The sequence below is a fragment of the Aquarana catesbeiana genome, linkage group LG04 (assembly GCF_042186555.1).
Source record: "Aquarana catesbeiana isolate 2022-GZ linkage group LG04, ASM4218655v1, whole genome shotgun sequence".
Classification (NCBI taxonomy): Eukaryota; Metazoa; Chordata; class Amphibia; order Anura; family Ranidae; genus Aquarana; species Aquarana catesbeiana.
The window spans coordinates 641,086,006-641,103,137 of record NC_133327.1 but is presented as its reverse complement, the minus strand read 5'-3'; the positions used below and the strand labels follow the sequence as shown (position 1 = coordinate 641,103,137).

The following is a 17,132-nucleotide window of genomic DNA, read 5'->3' as shown; positions in this document are numbered from 1 at the left end:
CATAGTCTTTAGGCAAGGACAAACCTTAAGAGGTCTGTCCTTGCCATCAGTACCAGACAGGCATTAGACTGACCCCAGAATTTAATTTGAGGACATAGCCCATAAAGCAACATCAATCGTTGGCAAGGTCAAAAGCGCCACATGCAAGTCAGTGGTACACTGACGAGCGCCCCACCACAGCCAGCACCTGCTCAACATCAGATTGTAGGCTGAGATTAAACATATTTAGGCCAATCATTGAATTTAACCCCAAAAGGCCTCAATAAATACTGTTATCTCCCTCAAGACCCTTGTGATGGACAATAATGCTACCAATCCTGTCAACAAAGTTGGAAACCTGGGCATTCACCTTGCGGCGAAAACGCTCCTAACAAGAACCAGAAACAAGAAAAAAGTATGTGACGGGCCCAAACCAGAAAAGGGACAATGTTGGACCAAACAATAGATTGGTAAAAAGTGGTGCAACATTAAGCAATAACATGCTTAATGGAGGAGATTGAATCTACCGACCGGTAATGCCCTACATTGTTACCCCATACATAGATGATAAGAATGAAGGGACCTGAAACAAATTGTCTGAGGCGTAACAACTCAGGTAATACCAGCAACCAGCGGAGACCATGAAAACTGTGACAACGAATTTTGCCAACTGCAAACAAAAATCCAAGATTCTCCTTACAGTGTCAAAATTTTGCATTCATGATGCCCAATAAACAAAGGAGTCAACAATGATCCAAAGTATTGTTGGAGAGAAACATGAAATCAGAGCAGAAGGTAAGGGCGAACATATAGCAAAAAATTATATGATTCCCATCTATCTAACTGCTGTATTTCTCATCCATAAAAAAAACATTCCATGGGCAGCAATGGCTGTGCTAATGAGGAAGGAGTAGGTGGGAAGAGTCAGTAGGAGGTAAGATCAGCTGGGAACGGAAAAGGCAGAAGACCCGTAAAAATAGAAATTTTCTGAGGTTGGAAGAATCAGCACGAGATCAAAACAAAGGATTCTCTGATCAGCACATCCTTTGCCGAGTTACCACCAACTGAGCATTCATCCTTGGCGACAAGTTCATTAATCCTAAAGGTGCCAAAGAATGCCCAGGAAAAGGCAACTCGAACCAAAAGAGCCCTAGATGCAGAAAAAGTCAGAGGGCAAAATGGAAAGGATGGAAGTTAAAGTGGAAGTAAACCCTCCTATCTTGGCCTCTGTTTAATCTTCAACTGCCATGATGCTGCACGTGATCAGTTATGACACCAGCCATTGGATGGTTTGACATTTTGGTTGAGAGCACAACCAATGTGACAGTTACATTTCCAGCACGTGCTGGGAATGTAACTGTTTTTTTAAACTGTTAAATTGATGGGTTTAGTTCTGCTTTAAGTTGTGCACAGGAAACAGGTGCCAAGAATCAGGGAAGCAAGTCAAATATTTCCAACACTGCAAGACCCTACGAATAAGAAAACCCTGGAGATGTCCTCCCAGCTAAATAGTCTGAACCAAAACAATACGGCAGAGAGAGCGGTACCCACCGTCGAGCAGGTTACCCAAGAGTTCTGGGAGAGGAGGCAACAGGAGTCAGAAACCAGAGTCCACAAAAACCGTGGACAAGGAAGACCCACAGCAGAAGCAGTCAAACTGTGAACAAGAGGACAAATCAGCAATGGAATTAGCTACACATGAAACCAGTTAACTGAAGACATCCAGGCACCAGAAAAACACAAAGGGAGAACAAAAGCGAACCAAATAAAATAGTATAGTGCAGCGCTAATGCAATGAAAAAAACAGTAAGCCCGGGTTCACACCTATGCGAATTAGATGCGGCTTACACCGCATCTAATTCGCAGGACATTTTAAAATACATTCATATGAATGCATCTGGTTCACATATGTGCGTTGCATTCGCACTGCGCATTGCACAAAAAACGTGTGCGTTTTTTGGGCATTGCGGTGCGAACTACAAGCCTATTATCTCCTATGGGAACGCATCTGATTCGCAGATGCATTGCGTTCTGAACAAGGATTTTCTCTTTCTCCTCACTACACCTCCCCCTCTCCCCCCCCCCTCCCTCCCCCTCTCCCTGCTCTCTAATCCTGAGCAAAAACGCAATGAATCCGTTGAACAGGAGATTGTTATCTCCCCAGTGAAACCTGAGCTTCAATTCGCACCGCACAAGTGTGAAACCAGGCTGAAGATATCCCAATGAGAAATTGGGGTATATATAAGTGCAAATACAATAATACTATTAAACCACAATATTGTTGAAGTGTAGATCAATGGTGATAGTGTATATAAAGTGCATATAGTCCATATATGAGATCAAAATGGTGACTGTAAATGAATGTGAACTGGTTGTCTGTAGATAATCTACCACCGTAAGGAAAGAGGCTTACCAGACAGGTTGAACCCAACAAGGCCTATGCCTGATGAGTCAACCAAGCTTTTGGTGTAACGCACCCAAGGAGGTACAGCAACCACGACTTCCAATCTAGACCAAATCGGATGTGGATCCGTGATGATTGTGACATCAGTGAGTATCCACCATATAAATAGCAACCGGAATTCGTGAGCAGTTCCTCTCAGTGTGACATATGGCAAAAGGAGAAAAAATTGGGCCACATAGTGTGATTCCGTTTAGATGTAAAACATTTATTGAAAATGCTAAAATGGTCACTCACATCTGAGAAGACATTAAAAGCGTTTGGATAAAATCAAAGCAACGCAGTGGCATTAGCAGAGCCCGTCAAAACAAAAGCGGAGAGTATGCAGAGAGGCAGTTAACCACATGTACCACACTCCTTTTCTGTCCAAAAACTACTTGCCTATTCTGCAATTTTTCCACTGATAATTTCACTGTCACCGCAATAGGAAAGAGCTCTAACAGCATCATGTTACACAACAAATGTAGTTGGGCCCATGAGCTGGCCAAGATTTAGCAGACCAGTCACCCTGGAAAAAAATGCCAAGCTACAGGAGCCGAATGCATCCATGTAAAACTACAGCTGTGAGTTCAGCAGTTCCTCCATTTATCAACAAGAATGACCATTAGAGGAGTGCAAAAAGGACAACTACACTTCCAAGTCATCACGCGTAGGTCTGATAATTTGTACGTAATGACGTGTAATGATATACATTTCATAGCCCAGGATAGATGCCCACAGAAGGCACTGCCCATCAGAAGTACGCTGAATGTGAAAACAAGATGGCCCAAAAAAGATTGAAACTGCTACAGCTTCCTAGAATCCCTTGAAAATTTAACCAAGGACAGAAGCTAATTTAACCCCAGGAAGTTTTTTTATCTTAATGCATTCTATGAATTAAAATAAGAATAACCATCTGTATGCAGCAGCCCCCCTAATACTTACTTGAGGTCCATCTAAACCCAGCAATGTTGCACGAGAGACTGTCCGGGGCTCTCACTCCTCATTGGCTGAGACAGCAGCAGAGCGCCATTGGCTTCCGCTGCTGTCAATCAAAATCAGTGAGCCAATGAGGAGAGGCGGCAGGGCCTGGGCAGCTGCTCCATATCTGAATGGACACATGGAGCTGTGGCTCGGCTCAGGTGCCCCCCATAGCAAGCTGCTTGCTGTGGGGGCACTCAACAGGAGGGAGGGGCCAAGAGCACCGAAGAGGGACCCGAGAAGAGGAGGATCTGGGCTGCTCTGTGCAAAACCACTGTAAGTATGATATGTTTTGTTATTTTGAAACAAACAAAAAAAACCTAGACTTTAGTATCACTTTGACCATTTACTGACCCAGCCTTTTTCTGGCATTTGTTGCTTACAAGTTAAAATCTCTATTTTTTTGCTAGAAAATTACTTAGAACCCCCTAAAATGATATATATATATTTTAGCAGAGACCCTAGAGAATATTTTATGTCACACTGTATTTGAGCAGTGGTCTTTCAAACATAATTTTTTTGTAAAAAATATACTTAATAAATTGAAAAAAAAAACAAAACAGTTACCCCAATTTTTTTGTATAATGTGAAAGATGATGTTATGCTGAATAAATATATACCTAACATGTCATGCTTTAAAATTGAGCACGCTCATGGAATGGCAACAAACTACAGTACTGAAAGTGGTTGTAAAGCCTTAAGGTTTTTCACCTTAATGCATTTTATGCATTAAGGTAAAAACCTTCTGTGCTGCAGCTGCCCCCAGACCCCCCCCCCCCATTTTTCTTATCCTGAGCCCGATCCGATCCAGCTATGTGCATGAGTGCAGTGGCTCAAGCCGCTGTCTCTCTCCTTATTGGACAGATTGATAGCAGCAGGAGCCATTGGCTCCCACTGCTTTCAATCAAAAGCTGTGACACGGGAGGGGGGGGCAGGGCCGAATCGCACTGTCTGTGTCAATGGATGAGCCCACATGGGTGCTTCATCGGGGGTGCCCGATGAAGAGGAGGGGCTTAGACCACCGGTGGGGCACCCCAGAAGAAGAGGAGGTTTGGGACTGCTCTGTGCAAAAACAATTGCACAGAGCAGGTAAGTATAACATGTTTATTATTTTTATTAAGAAAAAAGTGAAGGTTTACAAACACTTTAAAAAGCTTGATATGCAATGATTTACCATTTTTTACAGGTTACCTGTTTAGAGTTACAGAGGAGGTCTTGTGCTAGAATTATTGCTCTTGCTCTAACGATCACGGCGATACCTCACATGTGTGGTTTGAACACTGTTTACATATGCAGACGCGACTTACGTATGCGTTCCCTTTTGTGTGCGAGGACGGAGGGATGGGGAGCTTTACTTTTTTTTTCTTATTTAACTTTTTTTTATTTTTACACTGTCCCTTTATTTTTTTCGTTTTTTTTTATCACTTTTTTTTTTCTATTACAAGGAATGTAAACATCCCTTGTAATAGAAATAAGTATGACAGGTCCCCTTTATTGAGAGATCTGGGGTCATTTACCTTTATAAGCAAAAGAAAAATATTTATTATTTTTTATTTTTTTACATTTTGACTTTAACCACTTGCCTACTGGGCACTTTCACCCCCTTCCTGCCCAGGCCAATTTTCAGCTTTCAGCGCTGTCACACTCTCAGTGACAATTGCGCAGTCATGCAACACTGTACCCAAATAATATTTTTATCATTTTCTTCACACAAATAGAGCTTTCTTTTGGTGTTATTTAATCACTGCTGGATTTTTTATTTGTTGCTAAAAAGATGAAAGAAGACCGAAAAAAATAAAAAATGAATTGTTTCTGTCAGTAAATGTTGTAAATAAATAATTTTTCTCTTTCACTGATGTGTGCTGATGAGGTGGCACTGATAGGCTGCACTGATGAAACGGCACTGATTAGGTGGCACTGATGAGCAGGCACTAATGTGCCGCACTGATAGGTGGCACTGACTGGTGGGCAATGATAGGCGGCACAGATAGGCAGCGCTGACTGGCATCACTAATGGGCACTGATTGGTGTCACATATGGGCACTGCTGGGGCGGTACTGTAATCAATGGCCTGATTACCTGTACAGGTGTCCTCTGCGAGATGCCACTGATTGCCTCTCCTTGCCACACACTCTTCAGTGTGAGGAGAGGAGAGCTGATAAACAGCACTTCCTTGTTTACATGTGATCAGCTGTGATTGGACACAGCCGATCACATGGGTAACGAGCTGCATCATTGGCTCCTTAATGAGATCGGGGTCACGCTGTGTCCGCGAGAGCAGCAGTTCTGGGGCGCCATCATAGGATGTCGTTCCAGAACGAGAGGGGAATTTGTCCACCGTTGTTTTACAATATGGTGGGCGGCAAGTGGCTGAGAAAAAAAATTACATTTTTGTTTATACCGATAGCCGAAAGCGACGTCAGAGGCCGCTCTGGTCCTCCAAGGGCATAGAGCTGAGAGGGGAGCCATCTTGTCCTCCCCGACTTCCTGCCCAACAAACGGCCGCATTGGAACGGTTCCGGTGTTCTGTCAAATTAGCTAACTTGCCAGAAACTCCAACCACCTCACTTCCGGTTTCAACCACTTCAATACCAAGGACGTCATATGACGTCCTTGGCTTTGAGCGCTTATATCTGAATGATGCCTGTAGTTACAGATATCATTCAGATATTGCCGGTTTCAGCCGGCGAATCTCTACACCATAGGAATGATCATAGCGGCTGTTCCGCCGCTTGATCTTCCTATCGGAAGCGAGAGGGGACGCCCCCCCCCCCTCCCGCCGCCCTCTGGTGCCTGCTCCAACTCACCGTTACGATCGGTGAGGCGGAGAGTAGATCCGCCGGCGCCAGATGTAGATCATAGAGATTTCCGGCCGACCAGATGGTCCCCGGAGTCTCTATGATCGTCGGAGGCCGGGCGCGATGTTATGACGTCACGCCCGGCCTCTCCATTCAAAAAAACGGCGCCGCTTCGGCTTGGAAGCGGCGATCGTTTTATTTATTTTTTTTATTTCAGGCTTCCCAGCCTAGTGGTGAGATATGGGGTCTCACTATTAAGAGGACCTGTCATGTCATATTGCTATTACAAGGGATGTTTACATTCCTTGTAATAGGAATAAAAGTGATCATTTTTTTTTTTTCAAAAAAGTGTCAAAATAAAAAAAAAAAATATAATTAACAATAAAAAAAAAAAAAAATTTTTTAAAGCGCCGCTGTCCCCGTGTGCTCGCACGCAGAAGCGAACGCATACGTAAGTCCCGCCCACATATGAAAACGGTGTTCAAACCACACATGTGAGGTATCGCCACGAACGTTGGAGCGAGAGCAATAATTTTGGCCCTAGATCTCCTCTGTAACTCAAAACATGTAACCAGTAAAAAATTTTAAAGCGTCGCCTATGGGGATTTTTAAATACCGAACATTGGCGCCATTCCACGAGTGTGTGCAATTTTGAAGCGTGACATGTTAGGTATCTATTTACTCGGCGTAACTTCATCTTTCACAAAATGCAAAAACATTGGGCTAACTTTACTGTTTTTTTTTTAAACACAAAACAGTTTTTTTCCCAAAAAAAACGCGTTCGAAAAATTCCTGCGCAAATACTGTGTGAAATAAAAAGTTGCAACAACCGCCATTGCATTCTCTAGGGTCTTTGCTAAAAAAACATATATAATATTTGGGGGTTCTATGTAATTTTCTAGCAAAAAAATGATGATTTTTACATGTAGGAGCAAAGTGTCAGAATTGGCCCGGTATTGAAGCGGTTAAACCATCAGTAATTGGAGATTTCAACAAATTGCTGTTTGGACACAACACCGGCAACCGAATACAGTCCGGTACAAGAAGATTTTGCTGTTTTGACACCACAGTGGCTAACGAGGACAAAGTTGGCGACCATTTTGTTGGTTAGTATCGGAGCGATTAACAATCTCTGCTAATAATATCATGCAGCGGATTTTATTCGGTTGCTGGTGTTGTGTCCAAACAGCAATTTGTCGAAAATTCCAATCGCTGATGGTTTAAACAAGCCGGAAGTGAGGTGGTTGGAGTTTCTGACAAGTTGGCTAATTTGACAGAACACCGGGCTTTTAACAGACGTCTCCGGTAAGCTCAAAAATGACTGGGAAGTTGGGAGGGGGGAGGAGGCACCACTCCCATACTCCGCCTATAAAAGTTATCTTGCGTTGAAACCGCGGCTGGAATGACTTTTATCGGAAAGCCGAATACCTAACCACGGAAAGGATACCGGGGTTGTGGCAGCTGGCTGCAGCCATATCCCGAGATTTAATGTGAAAAACATGACATACATTCCCAGTTAGGTGATCAACAAGTTTGCACAAGCAGAAGATAGAAGCTGATTGGTTACTATGCAAAGCTGCACCAGATTCTGAGTGCTCCAGTACTCCTCCCCCTAGTGTCTGGGTGAAGTACTGTCTGGTTGAGCAGTAATGCACATCAGGGTGTTATAAACAGTTCAAATCCTCAACTCCGCCCACTTATCAGTCATATTACTGGTTCACACAGAACGCCTTGCTGTACATTGCGACCTGTCATTGGCTGAGTCACCTGTTGATGCAGCTCTGTCAGTCGCCATGACAACACAGCCCGCCTATTGCTCTTCAAAAATGTCCCCCCCCCCAACCGCGCGTTACGTAAGCAGCGAGGCGCCGCCTCTCTTTCCCCGCGGTGCTCTGCTGCCCCCCACTGGCCAAGGACCGCACATTCCTTCCGACTCCGGAGCGCTGTGCGAGGTGGGAGCCGTCACGGTGATCCTGGCGCTCTGATTGGTCGGGCGGGCTGTCAGTCAACTTCCGGCGCTAGGAGAGAACACAGGCAGTCACCGAACCGCCGCCGCCACAGGTTTCCCCGCAGAGCGGCCCATGGAGGCTCCGCTGTGACGGAAAAGTTTCCCCGGGAAGGATGGCGGGGAGAAGTGTGACGGAGAGCCGCTAGAAGGGCCGGGACCGGACTCGCTCTCCTTCTCTCGCCATGTCGGCCATCTCCGCCGCCGAGAAAGTGGACGGCTTCACCAGGAAGTCTGTGCGGAAGGCGCAGAGACAGAAGAGATCTCAGGGATCCTCACAGTTCCGCGGACAGGGGGCGCTAGTGGAGCTCTCCCCCCTACCGGCACTCAAAGGTGAGGGGGATACATGGAGGGTGTATGAGGGGGGATACATGGAGGGTGTATGAGGGGGGAGGGGGGATACATGGAGGGTGTATGAGGGGGGAGGGGGGATACATGGAGGGTGTATGAGGGGGGGGCACATGGAGGGTGTAGGAGGGGGATACATGGAGGGTGTAGGAGGGGGGAGGGGGACACATGGAGGGTGTATGAGAGGGGGGGGCACATGGAGGGTGTATGAGAGGGGGGGGGCACATGGAGGGTGTATGAGAGGGGGGGGCACATGGAGGGTGTATGAGAGGGGGGGGGGCACATGGAGGGTGTATGAGAGGGGGGGGGCACATGGAGGGTGTATGAGAGGGGGGGGGGCACATGGAGGGTGTATGAGAGGGGGGGCACATGGAGGGTGTATGAGAGGGGGGGGCACATGGAGGGTGTATGAGAGGGGGGGGCACATGGAGGGTGTATGAGAGGGGGGGCACATGGAGGGTGTATGAGAGGGGGGGGCACATGGAGGGTGTATGAGAGGGGGGGGCACATGGAGGGTGTATGAGAGGGGGGGGGCACATGGAGGGTGTATGAGAGGGGGGGCACATGGAGGGTGTATGAGAGGGGGGGGCACATGGAGGGTGTATGAGAGGGGGGGGGGGCACATGGAGGGTGTATGAGAGGGGGGGGGCACATGGAGGGTGTATGAGAGGGGGGGGGGGCACATGGAGGGTGTATGAGAGGGGGGGGGGCACATGGAGGGTGTATGAGAGGGGGGGGCACATGGAGGGTGTATGAGGGGGGGGGGCACATGGAGGGTGTATGAGAGGGGGGGGCACGTGGAGGGTGTTTGAGAGGGGGGGGCACGTGGAGGGTGTATGAGGGGGGGGGGCACGTGGAGGGTGTATGAGGGGGGGGGGCACGTGGAGGGTGTATGAGAGGGGGGGGCACGTGGAGGGTGTATGAGGGGGGGGGGGCACGTGGAGGGTGTATGAGAGGGGGGGGCACGTGGAGGGTGTATGAGGGGGGGGGCACGTGGAGGGTGTGTGAGAGGGGGGGGGCACGTGGAGGGTGTGTGAGAGGGGGGGGGGGCACGTGGAGGGTGTGTGAGAGGGGGGGGGCACGTGGAGGGTGTGTGAGAGGGGGGGGGCACGTGGAGGGTGTGTGAGAGGGGGGGGGCACGTGGAGGGTGTGTGAGAGGGGGGGGGGACACGTGGAGGGTGTATGAGAGGGGGAGCTTATTGTCAGGCGGCACCTGGAGGATGTATGATGATCTGTTCAATGTCAAGGATTTGGAGGGGGGACCTTCGGGCCTTTTCTCACACTGGGACACATTGCTGTAGATGGGGAGATGATGCCGCCTCTCTAAGGATTTGTGAATGTTCTCTGACTCTCCTGTGTGGGATGATGATTGGTGTCGGTCATGCGGAACATTGATTTCTGGCTGTACCATTACACTTTAGGTAATCCTATCTTCTAGTTTTGGATGGGAAATACCGGGGGGGGGGGGGGGGGGGGGGGTGAAATTCTCTTCTCCCTCCTGTTTGTCCCGCTGACCTTTGTCTTTGGTGAAGAATTTGAAGGTAAATCTAAAATGTGAGTTGTCACGGGAACAACTGTCCTCTATTGCCTGGGTGATCTACAGTATACACCTGCACAGCGTTGTTCTGTAGTAATCCAACATTCCACTCCCACACACCCAATGCCGCATGCCCAATCCCCCGCCACGTTCCAATGCCGCATGCCCAATCCCCCGCCACGTTCCAATGCCGCATGCCCAATCCCCCGCCACGTTCCAATGCCGCATGCCCAATCCCCCGCCACGTTCCAATGCCGCATGCCCAATCCCCCGCCACGTTCCAATGCCGCACGCCCTATCCGCCGCCAATCCCCTGCCACCATTCCAACCCCCCCCCGCCACCATTTCACCCCCGCACGCCCAGTCCCTCGTCACTATTTCACCCCCGCACGCCGAGTCCCCCGGGGGGGGGGGGTGCAATGGAGCTGCAAGAAATTCAGTAGAGCAGGGCTAGGGATTTATAAAATGTGAAAATAAAAAAATTCTACAATTGTATAAAAAGAGGAAGGAGGGATTCAAAGAATTAGTTCACGTTTGGGACATGTTCCAGCATCTGCAGTCTCTCTCTCTTGATCCCCACCCCCTCCCTTTGACAGTGGGTGGGGATCCTGTCCCCACACTCACTGTCAGAATTTGAAAACAGAGTGGCCATGTCATTCATTCAGTTTCCTGTGAATGAATGGCTACAAGTACCATCAGTCATTGCAGCTGACCCCTTGTAGTTCTCAATGAACTACGAGGGCGCAGGTGAGCGCTCTGGTACTCCATTGATCTCCCTGCTCAGGGAACTGGCTGCCCATACCAGGTACAAGCAGAAAGCTATGCTGAGGGTCTGCAGGAGCCTAAGATTGCACCTGTTTTCTGCTGATTGCGGATGGATGCAATGCTCTGCAGGTTCTTTCGAAAAAAAAAAAATATATATATATAATCTCTATCTCTCTCAGCGCTTTACTTCGAACGCTCACCGGCCACAGTGTGAAAGGGCTCTAAGGCGACTTTCACACTGGGGCTTCCCGGCCGTTAGCGCTAAAGCACCGCTTGTTTTAGTGGTGCTTTTTTTGGAAAAAAAAAAAAAATTTCCAGTTTTGCGGTGCTTTCAAAGCACTTTTAATGCACTTTGGAAGTGCTGCCCATTCATTGCAATGGGCAGGGTGTTTTGGGAGTGCTAAATACAGCTCCCAACCTGCCCCAAAGATGCTGCTTGCAGGACTTTTCATAACGTCCCGCAAGCACACCGCCCCAGTGTGAAAAGACACACTGCAATGAATGGGAGGTGATAGAGAGAGAGATATATATCTCTATCATCTCTATCATCTCTATCATCTCTATCTCTATCTCTATCACACTGTACCTATATATCTTGCTGCTTGTGATGAGAAGTTCTTGGGCTGGAGAAGTAGCAGCAGACAATATAACATGCTATTACTTCCCTGTAGGAGCACATCTATGGGGTACAGTGAGGAGGCAGTCACTTTTGTTTAGTGTCCCTCTCCTGAGATAAGGGCCGAAAATCGGGCCATCCGACAAAAGCCAGCTTCTGTTAAAGGGGCATGACCGAAAAAGGTCTGCCGACAGGCTCCCAGTCAGCACTCTTAGCCAATGGTTGAGAGTGCTGACCAGAGTGTTCTGGCGGGGGGGCTGTCCCCCTGTCAGAACACAATAGCTGAGTAGGGGAGTTCTCTTTACTTACAGTTAGTACAGTGGCTCCTCCCAAGCTCTTCATTATTTTTGTTTTTCCTTCAACCTGCTGGGTTGAATGAAAATAACCTTCTAGTGCAGGGATATGCAATTAGTGGACCTCCCAGCTGTTGCAGAACTACAAGTCCCATGAGGCATAGCAAGAATCTGACAGCCACAAGCATGATACCCAGAGGAAGAATGGGACTTGTAGTTTTGCAACAGCTGGAGGTCCGCTAATTGCATATCCCTGTTCTAGTGTGTCCCGGGCTTTACAGCGAGTAAGGAAGGAGAGGAACATTTCCTTTTCCTGGGGAACATGATCCATGGGGGATACAAAAATGACGGGTATTAGATTTGTTTGTAGTATCCTTGTACATACTCATGATGAATGGGTAAGTGAAGGTTTTATTGGTGGTCTTGGGGATAAAGTGAACTTTGTCTTTTAGGACCTGTTCACATCTGGGCATTCTAGAATCGCGTGATTCTGCCTGTGATTCTGGAACATAGTAAAATGCACTTTCGGACACCATTATTGTTAATGGCACCCCAAACATGCAAAATGCTCAAATGCGCTTTCCAAAAAAGTGCCACAGTTGGCTCTAAAAAAAAAAAAAAGGAGCTACTTTTGGTGCTTTTTTTTTTTTTTTTTTTTTTTTTTTTTTTTTGAGCTGAGAGCAGCCAATTCAAATGAATGGTGCTTCAAAAACAAGGCAAAAAATGCGCTAAAACGGCAATGCTCTGCCGTCACTAGATGTACACGGGGCCTTAGCCCTGATGGGCAGTTGCATGCTTACTGTGAGGTCTCGTGTACGCAGGCTGTGAATTTATAAGGTGCTCAAAGCAAAATTGCACAACATCAATGTATGTGAACATCTATTACAGTTGAAATGCAGTTCCGATGGATCTCTGAGCTCCCCAAATCTGGATTTCTGCTTCTCACCGTGTGTGAATGAGCCATTCAAGGCGCTCTGTGGAAACATAAGGAGGGTGCACGCTGCTGCATCTGGTGGTAGGAAACAGCAGCTCCATAGTGTAGGATGGAGTAAAACATTCCTGGCAGTGACCGCTCCTGTGGTGGAGGTGAGGACAGTATGGAGTGTCGTGTAATAGTAGGGCCTGTAGGTGAGGTGAATGAGACACAGGCAGGATTAAAATCTACTGAAGGAATATGACTTTGTTACTTATTATTGTTTGCATGCACTACCGACAGATCCTTATTATTGTTTATTACAGGTATTTTGTTTTATACAACACCAATGATTTACACAGCGCTTTACATATATATTTTACATTCACATCAGTCCCTCCCCTCATGGAGGTTACAATCTAAGGTCCCTAACTCACATTCATACATACACATACTGGGGCCAATTTAAACAGGAGCCAATTAACCTGCCAGCATGTCTTTTGTGTGGGAGGAAACCGGAGTACCCGGAGGAAACCCACGCAGGCCCAGGGATCAACTTCTTTTTCTGTTTATCCTCATCAGATAATTGGGAGTTGTTTATCAAGCCTTTAAGTCAAAATTTGTTTTGGGGGTTTGTGCAGTTGTGTCCTTCATATGTTGTTACAGAACTATATTCTTGGTGTGTGTTGTGTGTGGTTTTTTTTTTTTTTTTTTTTTTTTTTTTTTTTTTTTGTTCTGCTGGTTGGGTTTCACATGGTGTTTGATCTATTATATTGTGTGCTAATTGCAGGAACAGGATGTTTTTGTGAGCAGTGTTGAGACAGCGCGAATAAAAAAAAAAAAAAAAAAAAAAAAAAAAAAGCAGCATCACTGTATTTTCACTGCAGGATTGCTGTGTTCTCTGCTGGTATAAATTCAAAGTGTGTGGTTTAACCACTTCAGCCCTGGAAGGTTTTACCCCCTTAATGACCAGGCCATTTTTTGTGATTTGGCACAGCGTTACTTTAACTGACAATTGTGCAGTCGTGGGACGCTGTACCCAAATAAAATGTCGTCCCCCCCCCCCCCCCTACAAATAGACCTTTCTTGTGGTGGTATTTGATCACCCCTGCGGTTTTTATTTTTTGCGCTAGAAACAGAAAAAATGACAATTTTGAAATAAAAACAATTATTTTTTTACTTTCTGCTATAAAACATATCCAATTAAAAAAAGTCATCAATTTAGGCCAATATGTTTTCTGCTAAATATTTTTGGTAAAAAAATCCCAATAAGCGTATATTGATTGGTTTGCGCAAAAGTTATCACGTCTGCAAACTATTGGATATTTTTATGGCATTTTTATTTATTTTGTTTATTTTTTACTAGAAATGGCGGCAATCATCGATAATTTTTTTTTTTTTTTTTTGCGGGACTGCGACATTGTGGCGGTCAAATCGGACCCAACTTCGGACACCCTACTGCGCATGCGCAACTCACGCTGCGCGTTCCCACTGGTCCATGCTCTCTCCTGGCACCTATGTGTCTCCCAGAAGGCAGCTGGGGGGGGGGGGGGACGGAAAGTGGCGTAGATACTCGTGGGTGGCTCGGGTATCTATGCCCGGAAGCGAGAGCAAAATACCTGGATTAGACAGGTATTTGCTATTTGCTCCCCCCTCTCCCTTGAAAGGTGCCAAATGTGACCCCCGGAGGGGGGGGGAGGATTCCGAAAAGCAGAAGTTCCATTTTTGTGTGGAACTCCGCTTTAAAGTGGAAGCCCTGAGGAATAGAAGGAAAGACTTCCCCACAAGTGTGCTTGCACAGTGGCACTAGGAATGAAGGGACATTTAGTACCAAGGAGGAGGGTAATCGGGGACGCTGGTTTACATTCACAGTACATGGCTCTCTGACCGCAAGTTTACAGAATCCAAATTGAGGAAACTGGTTGCTGCACAAGTGAAATGTTTTCTAAAAGGAATGTGTGCTAGCATTGAAATTATTAGTTTGTAATTAAAATGCTAAGGCTTTAGTCCATGATACATTTACTCAGAAGCTCTATAAGACTGTGTGATCTTGTCATCCTCGCTGGGTCAGTGATTGGTAAATGTAAGACTTTCAGGGGTAATAACTGCGTTATAAGTGTCATGTCTCTAAGGCCCCTTTCACACGGTCACCTCCACTTGTTCAGCGTGGGATCGCTCTGCTGAGCAGACGGCAGGTCCGTCTACGCTTACTAAGCAGAGTGGAGACTAACCCAGTCCCCGCTCTCCTCTATGGGGAGATCGAATGAAAACGGACCACCTGTCCATTTTCATCCAATCCGCCAGATGGATGGAAAATAGGACCTCCGTATGTCTGGATTTTGCGGATTGGATAGCGGCAGATGTCAGCGGACATGTCACTGCGGACATCCGCCGCTCCATAGGGGTGAATGGAGGGTCTGATTGGATCCGCCTGAAGAACTGACAGGTGGACCTGATCGGACAGCCCATGTGAAAGGACCCTTAATATACAATTGCATATTATTATTTTATTTTAGTCAGAATTAAAAATTACTTTTTTCCTTTTGTAGTTAGACAAGTATAAAGCATTGCTTAAAAATATTCCATATTTACCGTTTGCTGCAAACAGTAAGTAGTAAACTCTGTGAAGGCCCCAGTTCTGTTTGCTGACTCATTAAAGCAGAAATTCACTTTCAATCAACACTGACCATTTTTAATGCTTAGGCTGTTCGCATTAGTGAATAGATAGGAAGTTCTATTTTATATTTACTTACTTATTTAAAAAAAAAAAAAAAAAAAAATTATTTTAATTTTTTTTTTTTTAATCTTTTTACATTTCTTCAGTTACTCCCTGGTTTTCAGACCTAGGCGATGATGTCATACATCCCAGGAGTCTTTAAGATAAAAGGAGGGGTTTTCTCAGATAAGCACACCCTCCTGCCTGCATGAGCTAAAGGCAGATGGATTTCAGGAAATAAATGCTATATGAATCATCTGCCCTTACTCAAGATGGCTATAGCTCGAAATGCTGGGGGGGGGGGGGTGTTTTTCAGAATGATTTGTTGCAAAATCAAGCATGGAGACATGGATAGATGGGGGAGTTTGCTTTTGAAAACTGAATTTAAAAAAGTGTTTTTTTGTTTGTGGTGCTCAGACGCAGTGTGGTTCTGCTTTAATGTGATGTGAATAGCCCACTCTGTAAAAGGACCTGACTGGCAGAAACAGAATGTGCTAGGAATGGAATGGGATGATCTGAGTTTCCAGTCTGCAGAGGTAGAAGCATTGCTAGACTTTCATGCTATTCAAATTGTGTGTACTATGATACTGTCCTAAGAAGAATTTGATTTATTTTTTGTAGTAATGCGCCCCAAGAAATGTTGATATTTAAAAGCTGAATGTGTAACTAGTGTAAACATGTTAGAACACATTTTTGGTTGTTTCTCAGAATCCAGATAAAATTACATTAATCAAACATTGTTTGTTTTCTTTAAAGTGTTTTATTGTTGCATTGAAATAAGTCTGTATATGAAACTCTCTGGAGTCTTAGGCCCCTTTTCACATGATCGGACCGTTCAGGTCCGCCTGTCAGTTTTGATGGCGGACCTGAATGGGCGATCCATGTTAGCCTATGGAGCGTCGGATGTCAGCGGAGACATGTCCGCTGACATCCGACCCCGTCCGATCCGCTAAAAGCAGACGGATGGCTCTACGTCCAGATCCGTCGCTGGCGGATCGGATCCGGTGAGATCTGACGAAAACGGACACACTGTCCGTTTTCGTCCAATCCCTCCATAGGCGGCAGCGGCGCCTGACAAGCCCCTCCCCGCTCAGTGAGCAGAGAGGGACCTGTCATCCGCCGGCTCAGCGGAGATCAACGGACAGATCTCCCGCTGAGCCGGCGGACCGAGGCGGGCTCTGTAGAAACGGAGTCCGCCTCATGTGAAAGGGGCCTTAAAGTGGAGTTCCACCCAAAAATGGAACTTCCACTTTTTGGATTCCTCCCCCCCCTCCGTTGTCACATTTGGCACCTTTCAGGGGGGAGGAGGGAGCAGATACCTGTCTAATACAGGTATTTGCTCCCACTTCTTGGCATAGATCACCGCAGTGATTGCAGTGACCTACGCCACTTCCGCCGCCTACCCTGACCTCCCCCGCTGTATTCTATGAGACACAGAATACAGTAGGGACCTGAGAGGACACGCAGCGCGATTCACGCACGCGCAGTAGGGAACCAGGAAGTGAAGCCGCACGGCTTCACTTCCTTATTCCCTTACCGAGGATGGCAGCCGAGAGCTAAAGGACGGATCGGCTTTGGCTGCCGACACCGCGGGCTCCCTGGACAGCATTTGTAGCTGCTGGTTTTTATTATATTTTTTTTGGCAAACCTCCGCTTAAAGCCTCGTAAACACAATCGGATTTTCCAACAGGAATTGTGTGTTGACAGACTGTTGGCCTAAAATTTGACCATGTGTACGCTC

The 17,132-nt window shown here is 46.6% G+C and overlaps 1 protein-coding gene across 1 annotated transcript in view; it reads left to right on the top strand.

Moving 5' to 3' along the window:
* Nucleotides 1-8,172: 8,172 nt before the first annotated feature.
* The window catches only part of PPP2R5A (protein phosphatase 2 regulatory subunit B'alpha), a 152,072-nt gene continuing 143,112 nt past the window's right edge, over nt 8,173-17,132 (top strand). Inside the window, exon 1 of the mRNA XM_073628977.1 lies at nt 8,173-8,536. Within this exon, the coding sequence (XP_073485078.1) occupies nt 8,389-8,536 (148 nt within the window). The 5' untranslated portion in view covers nt 8,173-8,388. The remainder of the gene's footprint in view (nt 8,537-17,132) is intronic.